General features: G+C 49.9%; 1 protein-coding gene across 8 annotated transcripts in view; it reads right to left on the reverse strand.

Moving 5' to 3' along the window:
- Window positions 1–1,458: 1,458 nt before the first annotated feature.
- GDPD5 (glycerophosphodiester phosphodiesterase domain containing 5) overlaps window positions 1,459–16,343 on the reverse strand; it is a 107,104-nt gene continuing 92,219 nt past the window's right edge. For 7 of the 8 annotated variants that reach the window (XM_069026452.1, XM_069026473.1, XM_069026430.1 and 4 more), the window contains 7 exons: window positions 14,110–14,260; window positions 13,471–13,689; window positions 12,615–12,772; window positions 10,676–10,823; window positions 9,632–9,714; window positions 5,019–5,131; window positions 1,459–3,701 (listed from right to left, as the gene is read on the reverse strand). In XM_069026452.1, the coding sequence (XP_068882553.1) occupies window positions 3,586–3,701; window positions 5,019–5,131; window positions 9,632–9,714; window positions 10,676–10,823; window positions 12,615–12,772; window positions 13,471–13,689; window positions 14,110–14,260 (988 nt within the window). In that variant the 3' untranslated portion in view covers window positions 1,459–3,585. Of the gene's footprint in view, window positions 3,749–5,018; window positions 5,132–9,631; window positions 9,715–10,675; window positions 10,824–12,614; window positions 12,773–13,470; window positions 13,690–14,109; window positions 14,261–16,343 lie in introns of all 8 variants that reach the window. The other variant, XM_069026442.1, reaches the window with a different exon arrangement.

The following is a 16,343-nucleotide window of genomic DNA, read 5'->3' on the forward strand; positions in this document are numbered from 1 at the left end:
TTTCTAATCTTTTCAAGTAACTGTTCTGTTACAGCACAGTTTTTTTTGATGGGAGCACCTGTTGGACGTTTTAAGGTTGGACACTGGGATCTGGCAGTGAAAAAATGCGAGGTGCACACAGCTGAGAAGGAAGGCGCACAGCCCCAGGGTGTGCTGGGCTCATGGAAGGCTGCGAGGCGGAGGGGAAATGGAGCATCTGTGTGTGTCCCGGCACATTCTTGTGTGCGAGAAGTGTGTCAGACTCTGCGAGAATCCAAGTGTTGGTGCACAGCTAAAAAGGCCGTGCAGAGCACCGCGGGCTGTGTGCAGTTTACAGGCTGCAAAGGGAAGAAAATCGTCATTTGGTTGTGGAGTGAATACAGGTTTCCAAATACCAGGCGCAAGGTCTGAGCAAAGGTTTTGTCCTCGTTTATCTCTCTGCAAGATGTAGCTGGAAACTTTTCAAGTGATCGCTTCTAAGGGGGAAGGTCAGCGAAGCTTTCCGTGCTGGCACATTTTCCTTGTCGAGTTTTTAGCCGGGAGCAATTCGGTTTAGCTTCGCACTCCGCGATTCCGGGCATGTTGTGGTACGTGTCGCCGAGAAGGGCAGTCGGCAGCGCAGCGGCGCGTTTGGTGTGGTTACAAGGGGGCGGCGCAGACCAGTAGCGGATCTGTCTTTTAGTGCCTTTCCTGTGGGAAGAGCTGCTGGAATGGGAAGGTTTGGAACTGAAACACCCTCCATTCCCGCAGCGGCCGCTCATCCCGGGATGCGGCGGGAGCATCGCTCCGGGCGCCGCGGCGGGGCCGGGCCGGGGGTTCGGGGCCGGGCCGGGGTTCGGGGCCGGTCCTGCCGGTGTCCGCCGGGCGGAGCGCGGGTCCCGGGCCCGCGGCAGCGAGGCGGGATCGGGCCCGGGACCCCCCACGGAGCCCCGCGGGCGCCGTCTGGCGGACACGGAGCGGCGGTGCCGAGCAGGGCCCTCCGGTGGGCAGCGGCGGGACGGCAGCGCGTTTGAGGGGTTAATTGGTTTGGTGCTGTTATTTATTCACTTACGTTCGCGCTGAGCTTCTCCGTGCGCACAGGAGATGACGGGTTTCTTGCCAAGGGCTCCAAGTGACCAGCCGAACCCATGTGACACCATTCCAAAGCACCCTAAATTATTTGGAGGCTTTTTTCCCAGCCTAGGCAGGGAATTCTTTTTTGAGAAAAACTCCAAATTAAATGATAGAGGCTCTGAGGGGAAGAGAGGGGTTCTGCGTTAAATTAAAAGCGCGCTGGGAAAAGGCAATACCTGGAACATCTCATTCTCTCCCAGCCTGGCTTTTGTGTGATTTGCTCTGATTCCAACTGCTCCCAGGGGATTTTCGACCTGTGGGGTTAAAATGAGCTGCCAGGTGCTGAGCACGACAGAAAATAATGGGAGAACTCCCTGGGTCGGGCAGTGGAGCCTCTGTGTAGTGCCATAACACAAAACAACGATAGACTGGCAGGGGAATACTGACAGTTTATTTCACAGAGCATTGCAGAGTTTATTTTGGTCTAGCTCTATTCTCATCAGAAAAGTATCATTCTCTTTTTTTTCCAAAAGAAAAAAAAGGTAGCAAATATTCAGGACAGTAACAGTCAGTGCATTATGCATGAAATTTGGGTCTTGTCATTAAAAAAAAAGAAAAAAGAAGTTAATTGTGAAAACAATTCTTTGCTGGTTTGCTTTCAACACTTCCAAGCTTTTAAGCACTTAACCTCTCAATAAAGTCATCTCCAAGGATTAAAACAGAACATGCAGGTGATCACCAACAGATGCTGAGGTTTAACAACATCTCTCACTTGGCAATGACAATCCACCAGGAATGTTTCAATACAGCACCACATCAAAGGGAGAAGCAACTTAGTTCTCAAAATACCTTCAAATCCAAAAGTCTTGCAGTTCTGCAGAACAAGACACATTGTATTTCACGGACTGGGGAGTACCATGGAGAAGGAGAGTATTTGGGCAAGGTAAGAGGGAGCATGGACCAGGGCCTTGTTGCACTTACATTCATAAAAACCCAGGGAAGATGCAAAGGAATAAAGTCTGGATTTTACGTGGTGCTTTTTTGGGTGGTGGAGCATCAAAATGCACATTTTCATTATCAATGGGGTTTTTCACAGAGATAAGTCGGCCACTTTTGTCCCCAACTCTTACACACCAAGCCCTAAACTCCAGGGCTTCAAAATGCCACCGGATCTCAGCTGAAAAGGACAGAGGGGTTCCAAAACAAGAACAAACTGCTCAGGGCTGTTTCTCTCCTGCCTTTAGGTGTGGAATGGGATGTGTATCAGCATCCCCCAGACTGCCTTCTCATCTCCTTTTTCAGTTTATCTTTTTTTTTTTTTTTTTTACTTTTAACCTCTGGTCTAAGATTTTGGTTTAAAGCCTTTTGCATTGGAAACTTGCTGATGGGAGCTCCTGCCTTCAGAGCCCGTCAGCACTGGCTGCAAGACCATCTCTCCTTTGGAGGACATGAACCTGCAGCTTTAAAGATCCTGCTTTTACAGCAAGGAGCAAAGGTCTCCTTGCAGGAATACATCACATCCTGGGGTTGTTTTGCCTTCCAAACTATTTACAATTTTTCACCCACGGGCATCTCCTTGGCCCAGAGAGGGGGAATCTCCCACTGCACCACCAGCTCTTCTTCCAGAAGGGAAGCAAGGAGTGACTGCAAATGCCACTTGGAGTGGCAGGCACTTCAGCCAGATGCCAGGAGATGGTGCCCGTGGCACTGCCTGTCTGTCACAAGCCACCTGGGCTCCCAGCAGAGCCCAGCTTGGGGAGAAGAGAGGAAAAAAAAGGGGGGGAAAAATATTCCAAACCTGCTGCCAGCAGAGCCCAATCTACAGCCAATGCTCAGGATTTGCCTTCAAAACTCTGGCAGGACATTCCAAGAAGGCCATTCCCCATTGAGCATCCAGGCTTTGGGGAAAGAGGCTGGGACAAGGAGAAGGTGCCCAAGTGCCTGAGCCAGTGCAAGCCCTTCCCCAGCTCTGAACTTCAGCAGGGAGGAGCAGCGTGAATTCCTCTCCTCGGCAAGCCTCTCTTCTCCCAACAGCCTCCTGGTGCATCAGAGCTACACTGCCATTGCCCAGGAAAAGGGGAATGAGGGAAAAACAGAAGAAAATAACCCACAACAAAATGAACACTTCACAAGAACATCACAACTTTCAGCTACACAGTCGCTGCACCGGGGAAGGACTGGATTAGGGAAAGGGGGAGAAAGGGGACACACGTCCACTGTGTTGCTCCCAAAACCCCCCAAGGGGACTCAGGCTCTCACATCAAGATCCAAAGAACTTCAGCCATTAAGGTTGAGGATTTAATGAACACGGTATTTCCACTCATGCCCTGGAAAAAATTACACTCAAAAAAAAAAAGACAAAAAATTCATTTTTTCTACATATTTACAAAAATCAGCCCCCCAGCCTCACAACCAGGGAGGTGGAGCAGCCAGTGGTGGGGAGCGGGAGGGGGTTTCTGCCCGACCAGCAGTTCCTCGGAGGTTCCCATCCCGCAGGAAGCAGCAGAGCACGGCTCTCGCTGCCAGAGCGTGCGCAGGGCCGGAGCAGAGCCCTCAGTTGAGCCGGAGTTTGGTGTCCCGGTGATCCGTGGGTGTCACCATCTCGTTGGCATAGCCGTTCTCGGAGCAGAAGGACAGCTCGTCCGTGGTCTCCACACCGTTGCTGATCTCTGGGAAGGGCAGAGGAAGCAGGGATGTCACCACAGGAGCATCCACCCTGGATGGAAAAACTGAGGTGCTGAGCGGCCCTGCAATCCCAGCACGTGGGGTCCATCAGATCCTACAGGGACTTAGGAACACTGCACTCATTCCCAACCACTTCTGAACAGGATCTGCCTCCAGTTTGGAGCTCCACATTTCAGCCCTTCACCATGGTGCCACCACCAGAGGCAGAGCTGGATCCCCCCCTACACCTGATGTCCCTGTCACAGGCTGAGCAAGGCACCTGTGGGAGAGTGGTACCAAGTACTGAACCTAATCCCTGCCCAAATGGAAAAGGACTGACTACTTTAGTTCCTGGTTTCACTGGGAAAACCTGCACCCACTGATGTTTTAATGGCAAACACCCACCCTAGGCAAGAACAATTGTTCCAGAGGCACAAAACTTCAATCTCCATCCCCCACCTTAGGGATATTTTATGTCTGGGATGTTTTATGTCTAGGACACGTTAGGGAAGCTTAATTCTGCTGTGCCCAAGCTTTCCTTGTCTGGGTTCCCTGGATTTACACCTGATTTTCACCACCTCTGGCTGGCATTTCACACAATAAGCAAAGTTGCCTTTTTGCTGTGTCTGTGCCCAGTGCACTAAACCCTGATCCCTGCTGGGCATCTCCCGACCCTAAATACAAAAAAAAAGAAAACCCATAACAAAGCTCAGGGGGTGGAGGGATTATATTCACATTCCTTCAAAGGTGAGTTTTTCAGCTTCATGCACCTCATTTAACCTTTTAAGGCTAAACATTTCCGTATTTGCTCACATTTTTGGTATCTGTCTTAGAGGTGGCACATGATGGACACATTACAAATGTGTTCCAACAGAAATAAACTCTGGAAGGAGCACAAGGATATCAGGAACCCCTTAGTCTCTAATGCCACTGAATTTCAGGTCTACCCCAAACTCATCACTGTATCTGTGGCCACATGTGCCATTATTAGTGGGTTTTATGGCTTTTGACAATGGAGAGTGGAGAAGATGTGGGACAGTGTAAGATGGGATAATTTGGGAAGCTAAATGCAGGACTTCTGAGCGTATCAGTGCTCAGACATGAACCAGTTTGGGATGGATCACAGAATGGCTTGGGTTGAAAATGACCTTAAGGCTCATCTCATTCCAACCCCCATGAGCCTTGCCCATATCCCTCAAGTGCAATGCAGCAAGGTCACTCCAGTCCCCTGACCCACAGCAGGAAAAGACCCCTAAATCAAGACCAGTTCCTCCTTCAGCAGGGTGACAGCTGAGGGAGGGACCCACCAGCCCCATCCCTACCTGAGAAGATCAGCTTCTCCTTCATGATCTTGACATCCTGGCTGGAGCGGCGGACAGCAGCGCTGAGCATGATCTGCTCCGGGTTGTAGGTCCTGATGCTTCCCAGGCGCCACCTGCAAGACAGGAGCAGGATTTCAGGGACTGGTCTCTCCAGACACAGGAGCATCCTCAGTGCAAGAGGCCACCAAGTCCCTTTGCTCCCTTGCACCTACACAACCCCACATGGCAGAAGGATGCTCAGGGATCAGAGTGTTACCTCAGGAATCTTTAACCACCTTTAGCACCCAAATTCCACCTGGGAATTTGACCCATGCATTCACATATCCCTGAACTAATTTCCCCAAGAACTGCAGCTTTTCCACAGCCCTCTCCTGCTGTACAAAGGAGACAGAGGTGTTTTAACTTTTAGAGGGAAGAAACAAGAGAAAAGGAAAGTAAAGAAACCACAACCTTTCCCTCACTGAGTGCCAGTCAGGCTTGTGAGAGAGGAGAGCTCAGAGACAATTTAAAGTCTCAAACCTGAGACACAGCAAGGAAATGGTCTCAGATTGTGTCAGGAGAGGTTTAGATGGGGTATTAGGAAATAGTCCTCCCCCAAAAGGGGCTGTCCAGCCCTGGCACAGCTGCCCAGAGCCATAGTGGAGTGCTCATCTTTGGAGGGATTTAACAGCCATGCGGATGTGGCACTTGGGGGCACTGAGAGCAGCCCTGTGGCAGGCCCTCATTAGGAGGGGAAGATGGGCTGCTGGAATAGGGAAAACACAGCCCAGTGGGCTCAGCCAAGGCCCCTGTACCCAAGAGCCCACCACAATGGGATTATGTTTAGGCCAGACTTTCATAGCCCATACCCCACTGACCCATCAGTAAATCCCACTCTCCCTGCCAGAGCCAGGGACGCTCTGAAGCTATTTAATAAAGAAACAGCAGGGATTTAGGATGGCTTATGAAGTTTCTGATCTGCTGGCACCATCTAGTGGCTCCCCACACAAGAGAAGGTGATCAAAACAATCACCTTCTCTTCAATTTCTAACCCCCTACCCAGCCCCAGCAGCAGATTTGAGGAGCCCACAAATCTCCAGCCTAGGTCTACAGCATGAGCCTGACAAATCAACATCCACAAAGAGGTTCTGCAATTTTTTTCCCCCAGGTAAATCTAGCTGGTTTCAGTTTTGTGGACCCCCTTCCCAAATCCCAGTGGTTGACACTGAGTGACCATCAGGCTTTGACCAGGGTACAGATGAAGGCTACACAGAAAAGAAGGGGTGGGATGGCAACACGACACAACTCACAGACCCATGGACAGAAGCAATGAAGGGGAAGCATAAGGAGGCAAAGACATTAAAGTATAAAACAAAAATTAATTTTTTTTTTTTCTATCATCATCATCATCTAAACTGAGCCACTCTGACCTGGAACATATTTTTGGCCTTAGTGTCCCCTGCAGGCAGATCCCGCTAAGGCCAATGTGATTGCAAGATCGCACAGGATAAGACCCTCCTTAAACTCTAAATCAGGACCAAAACACATTGGTACAACAATGAGCCTTTTCTCTGCCCACCACACCAGGCTTTGCAGTATCAAGTCACTCTGTGGCCAAAGGTGACCTCTTGCCCACAGATCCCAGCCATTCCATGGAGGACACAGGTCATTCTGAGGCACAGAGACCCAGCCTCAAACATGTGCAGGGACCAAGGGCTTTTTTCCTCCTGCCAAGAGGAACAAGCAGTGCTCTGTGCTCTCCATCTCCTGGTGGTGGCTATGGGCAGCCCCAGAGTGGTAAAACACACACAAGGAGATGATGGCTTCTCTCCCAGGGCTGCATTGCTCTGACTGAGCCAGGAGAGGGTAACCCCATCTTTCAGGGGTGCTTTGAAATATCCTCTTAGAAGAGCCACCAGTACATTTAACCACAATGCAACTCCAACCAACACCATGTGAAACACTCTGTGCTGCGCTCAGTAGCCTTGGGGTCTCCAAAAAGCTGGTTGAATAGAAAATAGCACCTCTCCTACCCCCTTGGACTCTGCTGTGATGGACCAGGTTTGGGACTGCAGCGTGCAAAAAGGCCAGAGAGACAGCAGGAAGGTCCTGTTCTGGGAGGCTGGCGTCAGAGCAGAGCAGACGGACACGGGGTGGGAACAGACTAAAAAATACTGGGACAACAACACAGAGACAGCATACACCAGGTTAGGGCCACAGCCAGACCCTGGGTGGGAAGGGAGATGCTCAGTGCCATGGAAAGGGGCTGGGAGAGGGGTCGAGATAAAAATGGGGTCAGCACTGAGGTGATAAGATGGAGTGAGCACAGAGCCAAGCCAGCTGCAAAGAGTTCCCCTCCTGTGCCTGCTCCTGCCTAAAGCCTGCCCAGCTCCTCCATGCTGGCCTTCTCTTCATCCATGAGCAACAGGAAGGCGAGAAGGGGGGACCACCCGACCTCCCTCCACCCACAGGAGGGCTCAGCCCGGCCCCACAGCCAGGCCCTGTTTCGGGGAGATGCCACGAGGCCATAACACCGTGATCCAAAGCACCTCATGGACACCTGCAAGGGCCAACCCTGACCCCGAGGCAGTGGGTGGGGGCAACAAAGTCCTCAGGAATACAACCCCATGGCACAGAGCGGGAGCAATGCAGAAGGGAACGCGTGGAGAGTTTGGTCCAAGTAGGGCGGCAGCGAAGGCTTTACTGCAGACAAGCGACAGCGCTTCCCTCCAAAGGGATGGGAACAGCCAAGGCCAGGAGAAACCTGGGAATCTGACTGCTGGCACTTCAAATGCAGAGCCCCAGGCTCAATTCCCGCCCCTACCACAGTGCTCTGTATTTTCACACTGTATTTCCAGTTTCACAGTGGTGTAACTTGGGAAGATCCCCAAGCACTGAGGGCAGCAACTGATGAGCCAAACCTTTCCAGTTATCAGCTCCATTAATTTAAAGAATTAATTAGAGAAGCACTATCATATGTAATTGAATAGATTCCATGGTTTTCTTTAGGATAGGCCTGTTCAGAAGAGGCTGATCTCAAACACCTCTGGTAAATACAGGAAGGAAAGGGATATTTTGCATGGGATTATTTCCACAGAGAAAGCATTACATCCTCTGGGAATCTCCCAATTACAACATGCCCCAAGACCTCAGAACTGGGCTGTTTTAAAAGGCAGTGACTTAGATCATTGTAACAGAAGGTCAGATTGCCTTCAAAACATCCACTGGCTTCAGCATCAGACCTCCATGGTGGCTCATGGCTATGGACTATGCAATGTTCAAACCCTCATGGTCCCCTCCTGAAGCCAGATGTTGGAAAGCATCAGGAAAAGCTGCATCCTACCCTGTCCATCTGCAGTGAAGCCATAGCAGAGAGGGAGAAAGAAAGAGAGAAAGGAAGATTGAATGAAAAAGAGAAAGAGGAGGAAAGCACCAGAATTACCTGATCATGTGATAGCTGTGAGATGCCAGAATGCAGCAGAGAGAGAAAGAGGAGGAACATGCACAACAGTCAGAGCAGTAAGAAAATAACAAGGCAAAGAGGCAAAAAAAGGTTAGTCAGAAGTCATCACAGTTGGTATCTCCCCTCTGGAGAGGCTGCCATGATCCTGTCACCGGGGCTGGAGCAGAAGAGCAGGAGCAGCCCCTACCCTCGGCTGCGGAGAAGAGAAAAGCCATGCGGAGGAGAGAGGACGAGCACATCGAAGCAGTGTCTCTGCTCCCACCCACCCCCTCATCCTTGCATGAAGGAAGCAGCTCCTGTTTGCCCCAAAAAGGACTTGGGGAAAAAAAACCCAACCAAACCAAACAAAAACACACAAAAAAACCCAACCATGACACTGAAGGCTAAATGCCAAGCCCAGTTCCTCAGAGCTGAATCCCATCAGCAGGTGGTAGTTGGGCAATCCTGCTCTGATTTGGCTTTGACATATCCTCAACGCTGCTACCAATTCTTTCATGTGGTGGAGAAACTGGAACATCAGGGAAAGGGGTCTGTCCTGCAAAAGGCTCTTGGAAGAGCAAGCCCTTTGCTGCAGGCAAGTCCAGCTTCTGGAGTAGAGATTCTCCTCCTTCTTTCTAACAAAGCAACTGATTTGATTTGCAGTATCGTAACATTTCCCCTGATAATTCCCTGCCTCTGGCAGGGGGGTTGGAACTAAATGATCTTTAAGGTCCCTTCCAACCCAAACGATTCCAATTACTCCATAATATTTCTAGTTCTTCATCCAAACAGGAATAACTGATTTAAGAGAACTGTAATGGGTTCTTTTTGAACACTATAATGGTGGAATCTCAAAATCCCTCTCCTCTTCTCCCTTTAAAGCACTGTAATGTCTTTCTCAACATCCATTTCCCTAAAGCATTTACAGCTTCTCTTCCACAGATTTTAGGAGCAAAGCAAGGCATCTGACACTACTAATCTGTGATCTCTCGTTCTTAAAAGGTGCATCCAATTTTACATCCCATCTTGGGAGTGAAATTATTGTTTGCAAGGATTTTTTTAATAAATATTTCCCCTGCTATTGCAATCCAAGAACTGAGGGTCAGGGTGCTCCTCTCTCCCTTCTCCACCCAACAATCTGGACAAAAACACAGGTCACAAATACCCAAGAGCAGAGCTGTAACAAACTTACTTCTGGAATATAAAAACTCCTACAATTACGAGAAATGAAATGAGATCAGACGTGATCCAGATTAGGTGGTACTCGTCTGGAGGCTGCAAGACAGAAAACAGAAGCAGACCTTAAACATTTGGGTTTGTGCAATCACAGGGAGACCACACATGGCTGGAGTTACCACCAAGGAGCAAGAAAAGCACAGAGCTGCAGGGGTCAGCTATAAATCACAACATTTATGACCTTCCTAATGCCAGGCTGTCATCCAAAACTATCAGGGAAAACTGCAAACAGGAAGAATTTGAAACTCTCCCTCCCTTTGTGTGCTGACATTTTCTCAGAGCTCTCTGGGCTGAAAGTTTCCTATCTCAGCTGTACCTTAGGGTGAGGGCAAGGTGCTGTTTGGCAGTCCAGGTCTGGAGGAAAACAGGGGAATATATCCATGCAGGGTCCATTTTAAGTGCAGATGGGAGCTTTTAGGCATAGCCCCCATGCTGTAAATGCAGCTTCTGTCCTTTCAGGCACTGGTAGGTCTGGTTCCAGGTGCCAAAGTGGTCATCACACCAGCTGAGGCCAGGTGAACCATCATCACTGGGTCCCTACTTGTTCTTGTTCAGCAATGGGGTAGCCAGAGGTAAAACTTGTCTTTAATTTGGGATTAAGAACAGGCAAAAACCTAATTTTGTAACTTGGCCAAGACACAGAGGCCTGGTTTGCTGGTTCACCTGTGTGCCTGCTTCTCCTGCAACTCTAACAGCTGCTCAGCAGGTCTGCAAAGGTGTTTTTCCCTCAGAGGAAAACTGGAAAAATCATGTGGGTTAAACAGGGAATGCAAGGCAGTCTCCAAAGATCCCACCCAAACTGAAAGGACTGTGCAAGAGGAGCATCAGTTCATAACCATCTCAGGGCTCAGCTCTACGGAGGGGGGGAAAACCCTCAAGCCCAACCAAACCTCCCTGGAAAACCCCACTGGGCACGGGGCTGCAGTGGCCAACACCTCTACACCCACCCACTGCACTTCCTCCTCCCAGATCTGCCAGCCCCTCCCAGGGTGGTGCTTACCATGAGCCAGATGGGGAAAGGCACCTTGCGGAGGACGTGGGAGCTGTCGGAGGTGACCGAGGGGACGCCGGCGCACCACAGGATGGAGAACAGCCAGGGCTCGTTCACCGTGTACAGGTTCACACTCAGGTTGGCCATGGCATAGTCCCTGCCAGGGGACACACAGCATGACATGCAGGACCCCACCAAACCTCATCTCCAAGAGCTGCTCTTGCCATCCACCACAGACAGGTTTATGTGGTTTGAAACGTGTGAAATCGAGTTTTGAACAGGGCGTGGGCACTTCAAGAGCAAGCCAAGGGCACTGCAAGCCAATGGTTTGATCCTGACAGCTTTCCTCACCTCTTGGCTGCTGTCTGGCACAGGCCACAGCCCATCTCAGATGCCTCCCCAGGAATGATGGACATGGTGTGTTTCTGGAACAACCATCTCATCATGCTGAAGCAAAATTAGCATCTGCCTCAGACGCCTGTAACACTTCAATTTGCTTAATTAAACACTGACAGACCTGTCTCCAACATCAATTCCTACAACTTCCATGCCCTTGTTTTGGGGACAATTGCAGAGTTATAGCTCCCAGCCTCCTGAGGTCATTTTCCAAGTACCTAAAACTGCCAGCTGGGGTCCAGGAGCTGCCAGCAGCAAACCAAGCACTGGCAGCCAGATTACCAATTACCTGGTACCCAGATAATACACAAAAAATTGCTGTTTCCTTATCTGTGAAGCAGAAACATCAACAATCTCCCTCACATGGGCAGCAGAGGTTAATCCCTGCAATTTAACACTGGCAAAACACTTTGAGGTGGAAGGCCACAGTGCAAAACATGGACATCTCCAAGCTCACAACAGGAATAAGGTGCTCCAAAGGGGTTCTCAAGGGCAGGGGTGGTTGCAGCAACTTTACATCCAGGTGCTGGATTTGGGGAGAATTGAGAGAACTGTGTTAAACCAGGACTGCAGCAACATCTGACTGGGCACCACAGGGTTCAAGAAACATTCAGGTGACAGCTCTTACAGCTCAGGTGGGATTGATGGGAGATTGAGGCTGATAAACTGGGATAGAAGAGCAAGTTAGCATAGAGCCCTCTCCATGGGACAGAGCAAACAGGAGGAAAAATAAGCAGGAATTATCCTGCAGGTAAAGCAGAACCTTGGTTTTAAGGAGCTGGACTGACTGCTGGCAGCCACAGAAAGACACAGCTGGATCACCCTAAACAGGGCCATGCTCTCAAACAGCTGCAGGCTCAGCTCTTCCCTACTTCCAGCTCTAACATGCAGCAAGACAGCTCCTTTGGAGGTATTTCTCTTCTGCAAACCTGTTTAATTTAGATTTTAAAAACCAGGAAAGCCCTACTAGAAACAATCTGCCCTCCCTGAGAAAGGGGGACAAAGCTGGGAGCTGAAACACCACAGAGTTCAAATACAGGCTCAGGCAGGACAGGAACCCCTCGCTGTGCCAAGGTCATAACAGAGAAGAGCTGATCAGTCTAAATGGATGATACAGGACAGGAATTCCTCTTCCTGCAAAGAGAACTTCCTGAAAGCACATCCAGACTTTGGGCTAATCAAAATTCTGTGCTAGCAGCTCTGGAGCAGACAAATGGAAGCAAAGAGCAGCTGCTAATGAGGATGAAGCAGCACTCGGAGGGAACTCAGTGTGAAAGGCCTTCACTTTTTCCCAGAGCTGTGAGTGTAATAAGAATCAGCCAATTCACACATTTGTATTTCAAAGAGGATCAGCATATCCTGAGACAGCACACAGACATGTCAGAGGCAGCTGTGCACTCCCAGAAACAGCCTGGATTCCAGATGATGGGTAGTGAAAAGCTTGCACAGCTCAAGCTTTCAAGAGCAAATCCATCTGAAAAGCTCCCTCTGTGCAGCCAGACAGGCTGGGATGCTCAGGGAAGGACGGTGGGGGCTCTCACAGAGGCAGTACCTGACATCCTCGTTCGTGACCTTGGTGTAGCGCAGGTTGAGCTTCACGATGCCCTTCTCCCTCAGGCGCTCTGCATCCAGCTTGAGGCCAGAGGTCTGCTGGAAGCCCGGAGCAACCTGTCTGACCAGCTGCCGCTCCGTGTCCGGCAGCCACATCACCTGTGCGGGGTGCGAGACAGGGCACCGGTTACGGCAAAGGTGGCTCCCAGCTCTGGGAACCCTCCAGTCCCGGGCATGGAATGCCCTGAGCTCATACCACGATTCCAAAGCATGTCAAATCAACAGCTCATGGTCAGCTGCCAGAGGTGAAGTGGATCATTGAATGGCAGAGTGGTTTGGGTAGAAAGGGACCTTTCAAGTCATCTCGTTCCAACCCCTTGCCATTCCAACACCTTCCTCTAGACCAGGCTGCTCCAAGCCCCAGCCAGCCTGGTCTTAACTCAGTGACACTCATCTACCAAAGCATCAGAGTAGCACAGAAACAGCCATGTGCATTTTCAATAGGGAACCAAAAACCTGAGGGAGAAATCCCACTTCACATCCCCACATCTATGTTTCAACTATTTGACTCTTGCTCTTCAGCTCCATCTCTGTTGTGGCCTTAGAGGGGGCTTAAAAAAACCAGGGAGAATCAGTCTCGTTATACCCAGAGAGAACCTCTCCTGAGCTGTACCAGGTGGTCCATTCCAGCCTCTGGGACCACTGGTACAGTGCCCAGCACAACTTCCTAGCACAGGGTGGCATTTCATATTAGAGTGAATCACCCAGGGATTGATGCCCAACTGGAGACACCCATGGATTCATGGAAACCATAAGGAGGCTGATTCTGGAAACATCCCCAACCCCACAAAACTCACAGCCTGCTGCCGAATTCCCGATGCCAGGATGGTTTCCAGGGTGATGTTGATGTAAGTGCTGTAGTAGGGATGAGCTGCTGGCAGGTCCTGGAAGTTCAGGATGAGGGATGTGTTGTCCTTGATCACCTCCAGCATATCTTCCAGCTTGCAGACTGACTGGTTGGCAGCCTCCAAGTAATCAGCCCTTGAGAGAGACCCTGCTGTCCAGAAAGGGTCATTCTGAAAGCAGAGCACATCCCAGGATTACTGCCACAAAGCCCAGACTCCCCCAGTGCAAAGGCTGAATTACTTACTTTATCTTTGTGGAGATGATTGTCCCAAAATTAAATTCAACAGAAGGGGAACAGTGTATAACACATTGCTTTTTCTGTCTTCCTTATAATCACATTCACCCTCCTGGGGGTCTTGAAGTTTTTTGTGGTGTCAGCCAGGCCTAAGGCCCCTTTTTCCAAGTGGCAGAAGAGGCACAGAAAGACAACGTGGCTTAGACCAAGCCTAAGTTTAATAGAGACAGAACTAAGCATGGTCCATGGACACTTGGTCTAGCTGCACCACATCACTGAGGAGATGCATCTACACCTTTCCCCCTCAAAGAGGACCTGGGAATGAGCTGTGATCCCATGGCTCCTTGGCACCCACCTGCAGGAACCACTCCCCAGCATTGAGCTTTTCCAGGTCAGTCCAGTTGAACATGGAGGAGTGCTCATAGGCCCGCTCTGGAAACACCTCCTCCACGTTTGTTGTTCTCCTGAGGGTCTTGTCATGCATCAGAAAGGGCACCCCATCATAGCTGCAAAGACAGGCCCTGTTACAGGTGGAGGAGAGAAATGCCCCTTTCCCACTCCAGCCTCTGTTAGGGCTTCACATCAAAATCCTTGTCCAAGTGTCAAGCAGCCCAACAAACCCCCTCCATCCCCAAGAGCACCTGAGGTGCACGCAGAGGAGAACATCTCTTAAATGTTGGCAGTCATTGCTACACTGACATAACCCCATTCATGCCTCATCCACCTCTCCCTCTCTCCTCTCCGTTATCCCCTCAAAAATTTCCATCTCAGGTAGCTTTGACAGGAACACCCACCCTGAAGGCTCATCAAAGCTTCTGCAGCTCCCCAAAACATCAGAGGTTTCCCTGGATGCAGAGACACACACAAATTCTCCTCAATCTGGTCAGAGCAGATCAGGAGGGAGATTTTCAAAGCCTCTCAGACTATCTGTGAACATCAGGCTTTCAGTGAGATGCAAGGGTTCCAAACTACCAAAAATGCTCTCAAATTGCCTTCTCCAATTGAAAACTGGCTTCATGCCCACATGAGTTAAGTTCATGCTTAAAAAAAAAAAAATCACCTCTCCGATGAAACTGAACAGCCAAATGCATGCCCTGGGGTTTTTAAGTCATCTAGATATTACAGAATATGGTTCTGGAAAGCATAAAAACTTTTTAAGCTTTCTTCCACTCAATTTTCTGGGACCAGATCAGTGGTAAAACCACACAGGGCAGTGACAGTTTTTATCAAGGGCAGGGGGACAGTTGTCTGCACCCAGAAATCAAGACAAACCCAGGGCAGCCAGCCTGATAACAATGACATTTTCCAAAGCAAGGAGCCCATGTCCCTACCAGGAGATGCAGAAGAAGTCTGAAAAGAGGATGGAGTGAAATGACAAATCCCATTTGAATGAGGAGACAATCCAGAGCTGTTTCCCAGAGGGAAAATGAAACCCAGTTTTAGATGATGGAGCAAACATTGCCTCAGCTTTACCACTGCCCTCACAAGTCCCTTCTCACAAAGGTCACTGGCATCTTTATTTGCTATTTCTGGCCTGTGCTGTGCCAACTCCTTCCCCCCAGCCCAAAGCAACCCGCTGACACGGCAATCCCACACTGCTGCAGTCGGAAGGGGTTTAATAAATACAGTTAAAAATAAAATTTAAAAAAAAATGCCAAGCAACTGCAGAATGAAGAGTGTGGAGTGTTTAAAAGAGACAGGAGCTTGAGTTTAACACCTCATAGAAGAGCAGAGCACTGCTAAGCCTTAAACACAGTGCAGAAATCCTATGGGGCTCTTGACATTTGCTCCCTCCTTTCCAATCCTTCCCTCACAGAGTCACCCAGCACCACTCAGGGCTAACCACAGCATCTTGGCAGGCCCAGGTTTGAAGCAGTAATTCAGAGACAGGAACCAAAGCTTTAGAAGAAGAGATGTGGCAAGGGATAGAAGAGAGAGAGGAACAGGCAGCAATTCCAGGTTCCTGCTGCTTGGAGCAAAGCTGGCTTTGTAAATGGTTTGGGATGTGGAATGGGTATGGAGCAGGATGTGATGACTCTGAGTGCAGGTCCGAGCTGCCCACCCATGCTGATACATGCCTAGAAGAACATGGAAGTATTCCAGGAGGGATGGACCCATCCAGCCACAGGCACAAAGAGCATCTTCCTGAGGGATAAGGACAGCAAGGGGTGTTGTGCTGCAAACCCTTCCCGAGGGTGCTGCCAGCTGCATCAGTATCCCACTTTTCAGCCTGAAAGTCAATGGAATCCTCTTTTTCTGAAGGCACTTGGGTCTCCTGGAGACGGCTCAGGAAACTGGGCCATCAAGGGCATTGTTTGAGCCTGGAGTGCTCCTCTGGGATGGCTCATGGGGAAGGATCTTGGAGCTTTTCCAGCTCTCCTCCTCCCAAAGCCCACCCTTCTCCTTGGCCAGTGTTAATGGATTCAGCCACATGAGCCAAGTGCTCATCTGGGAGCTGGACAGTCAAGTACTTGTCCCCTCACAACAGCTGATGAACTAATTTTGGAAAAAACAAGAACTGTATAACATACATCCCAATTCATCCTTCCACAGTGACCTTCCACTCACCAGTGGAAAGAAATTCCTTCC

The sequence above is a fragment of the Aphelocoma coerulescens genome, chromosome 1, assembly GCF_041296385.1.
Source record: "Aphelocoma coerulescens isolate FSJ_1873_10779 chromosome 1, UR_Acoe_1.0, whole genome shotgun sequence".
NCBI lineage: Eukaryota > Metazoa > Chordata > Aves > Passeriformes > Corvidae > Aphelocoma > Aphelocoma coerulescens.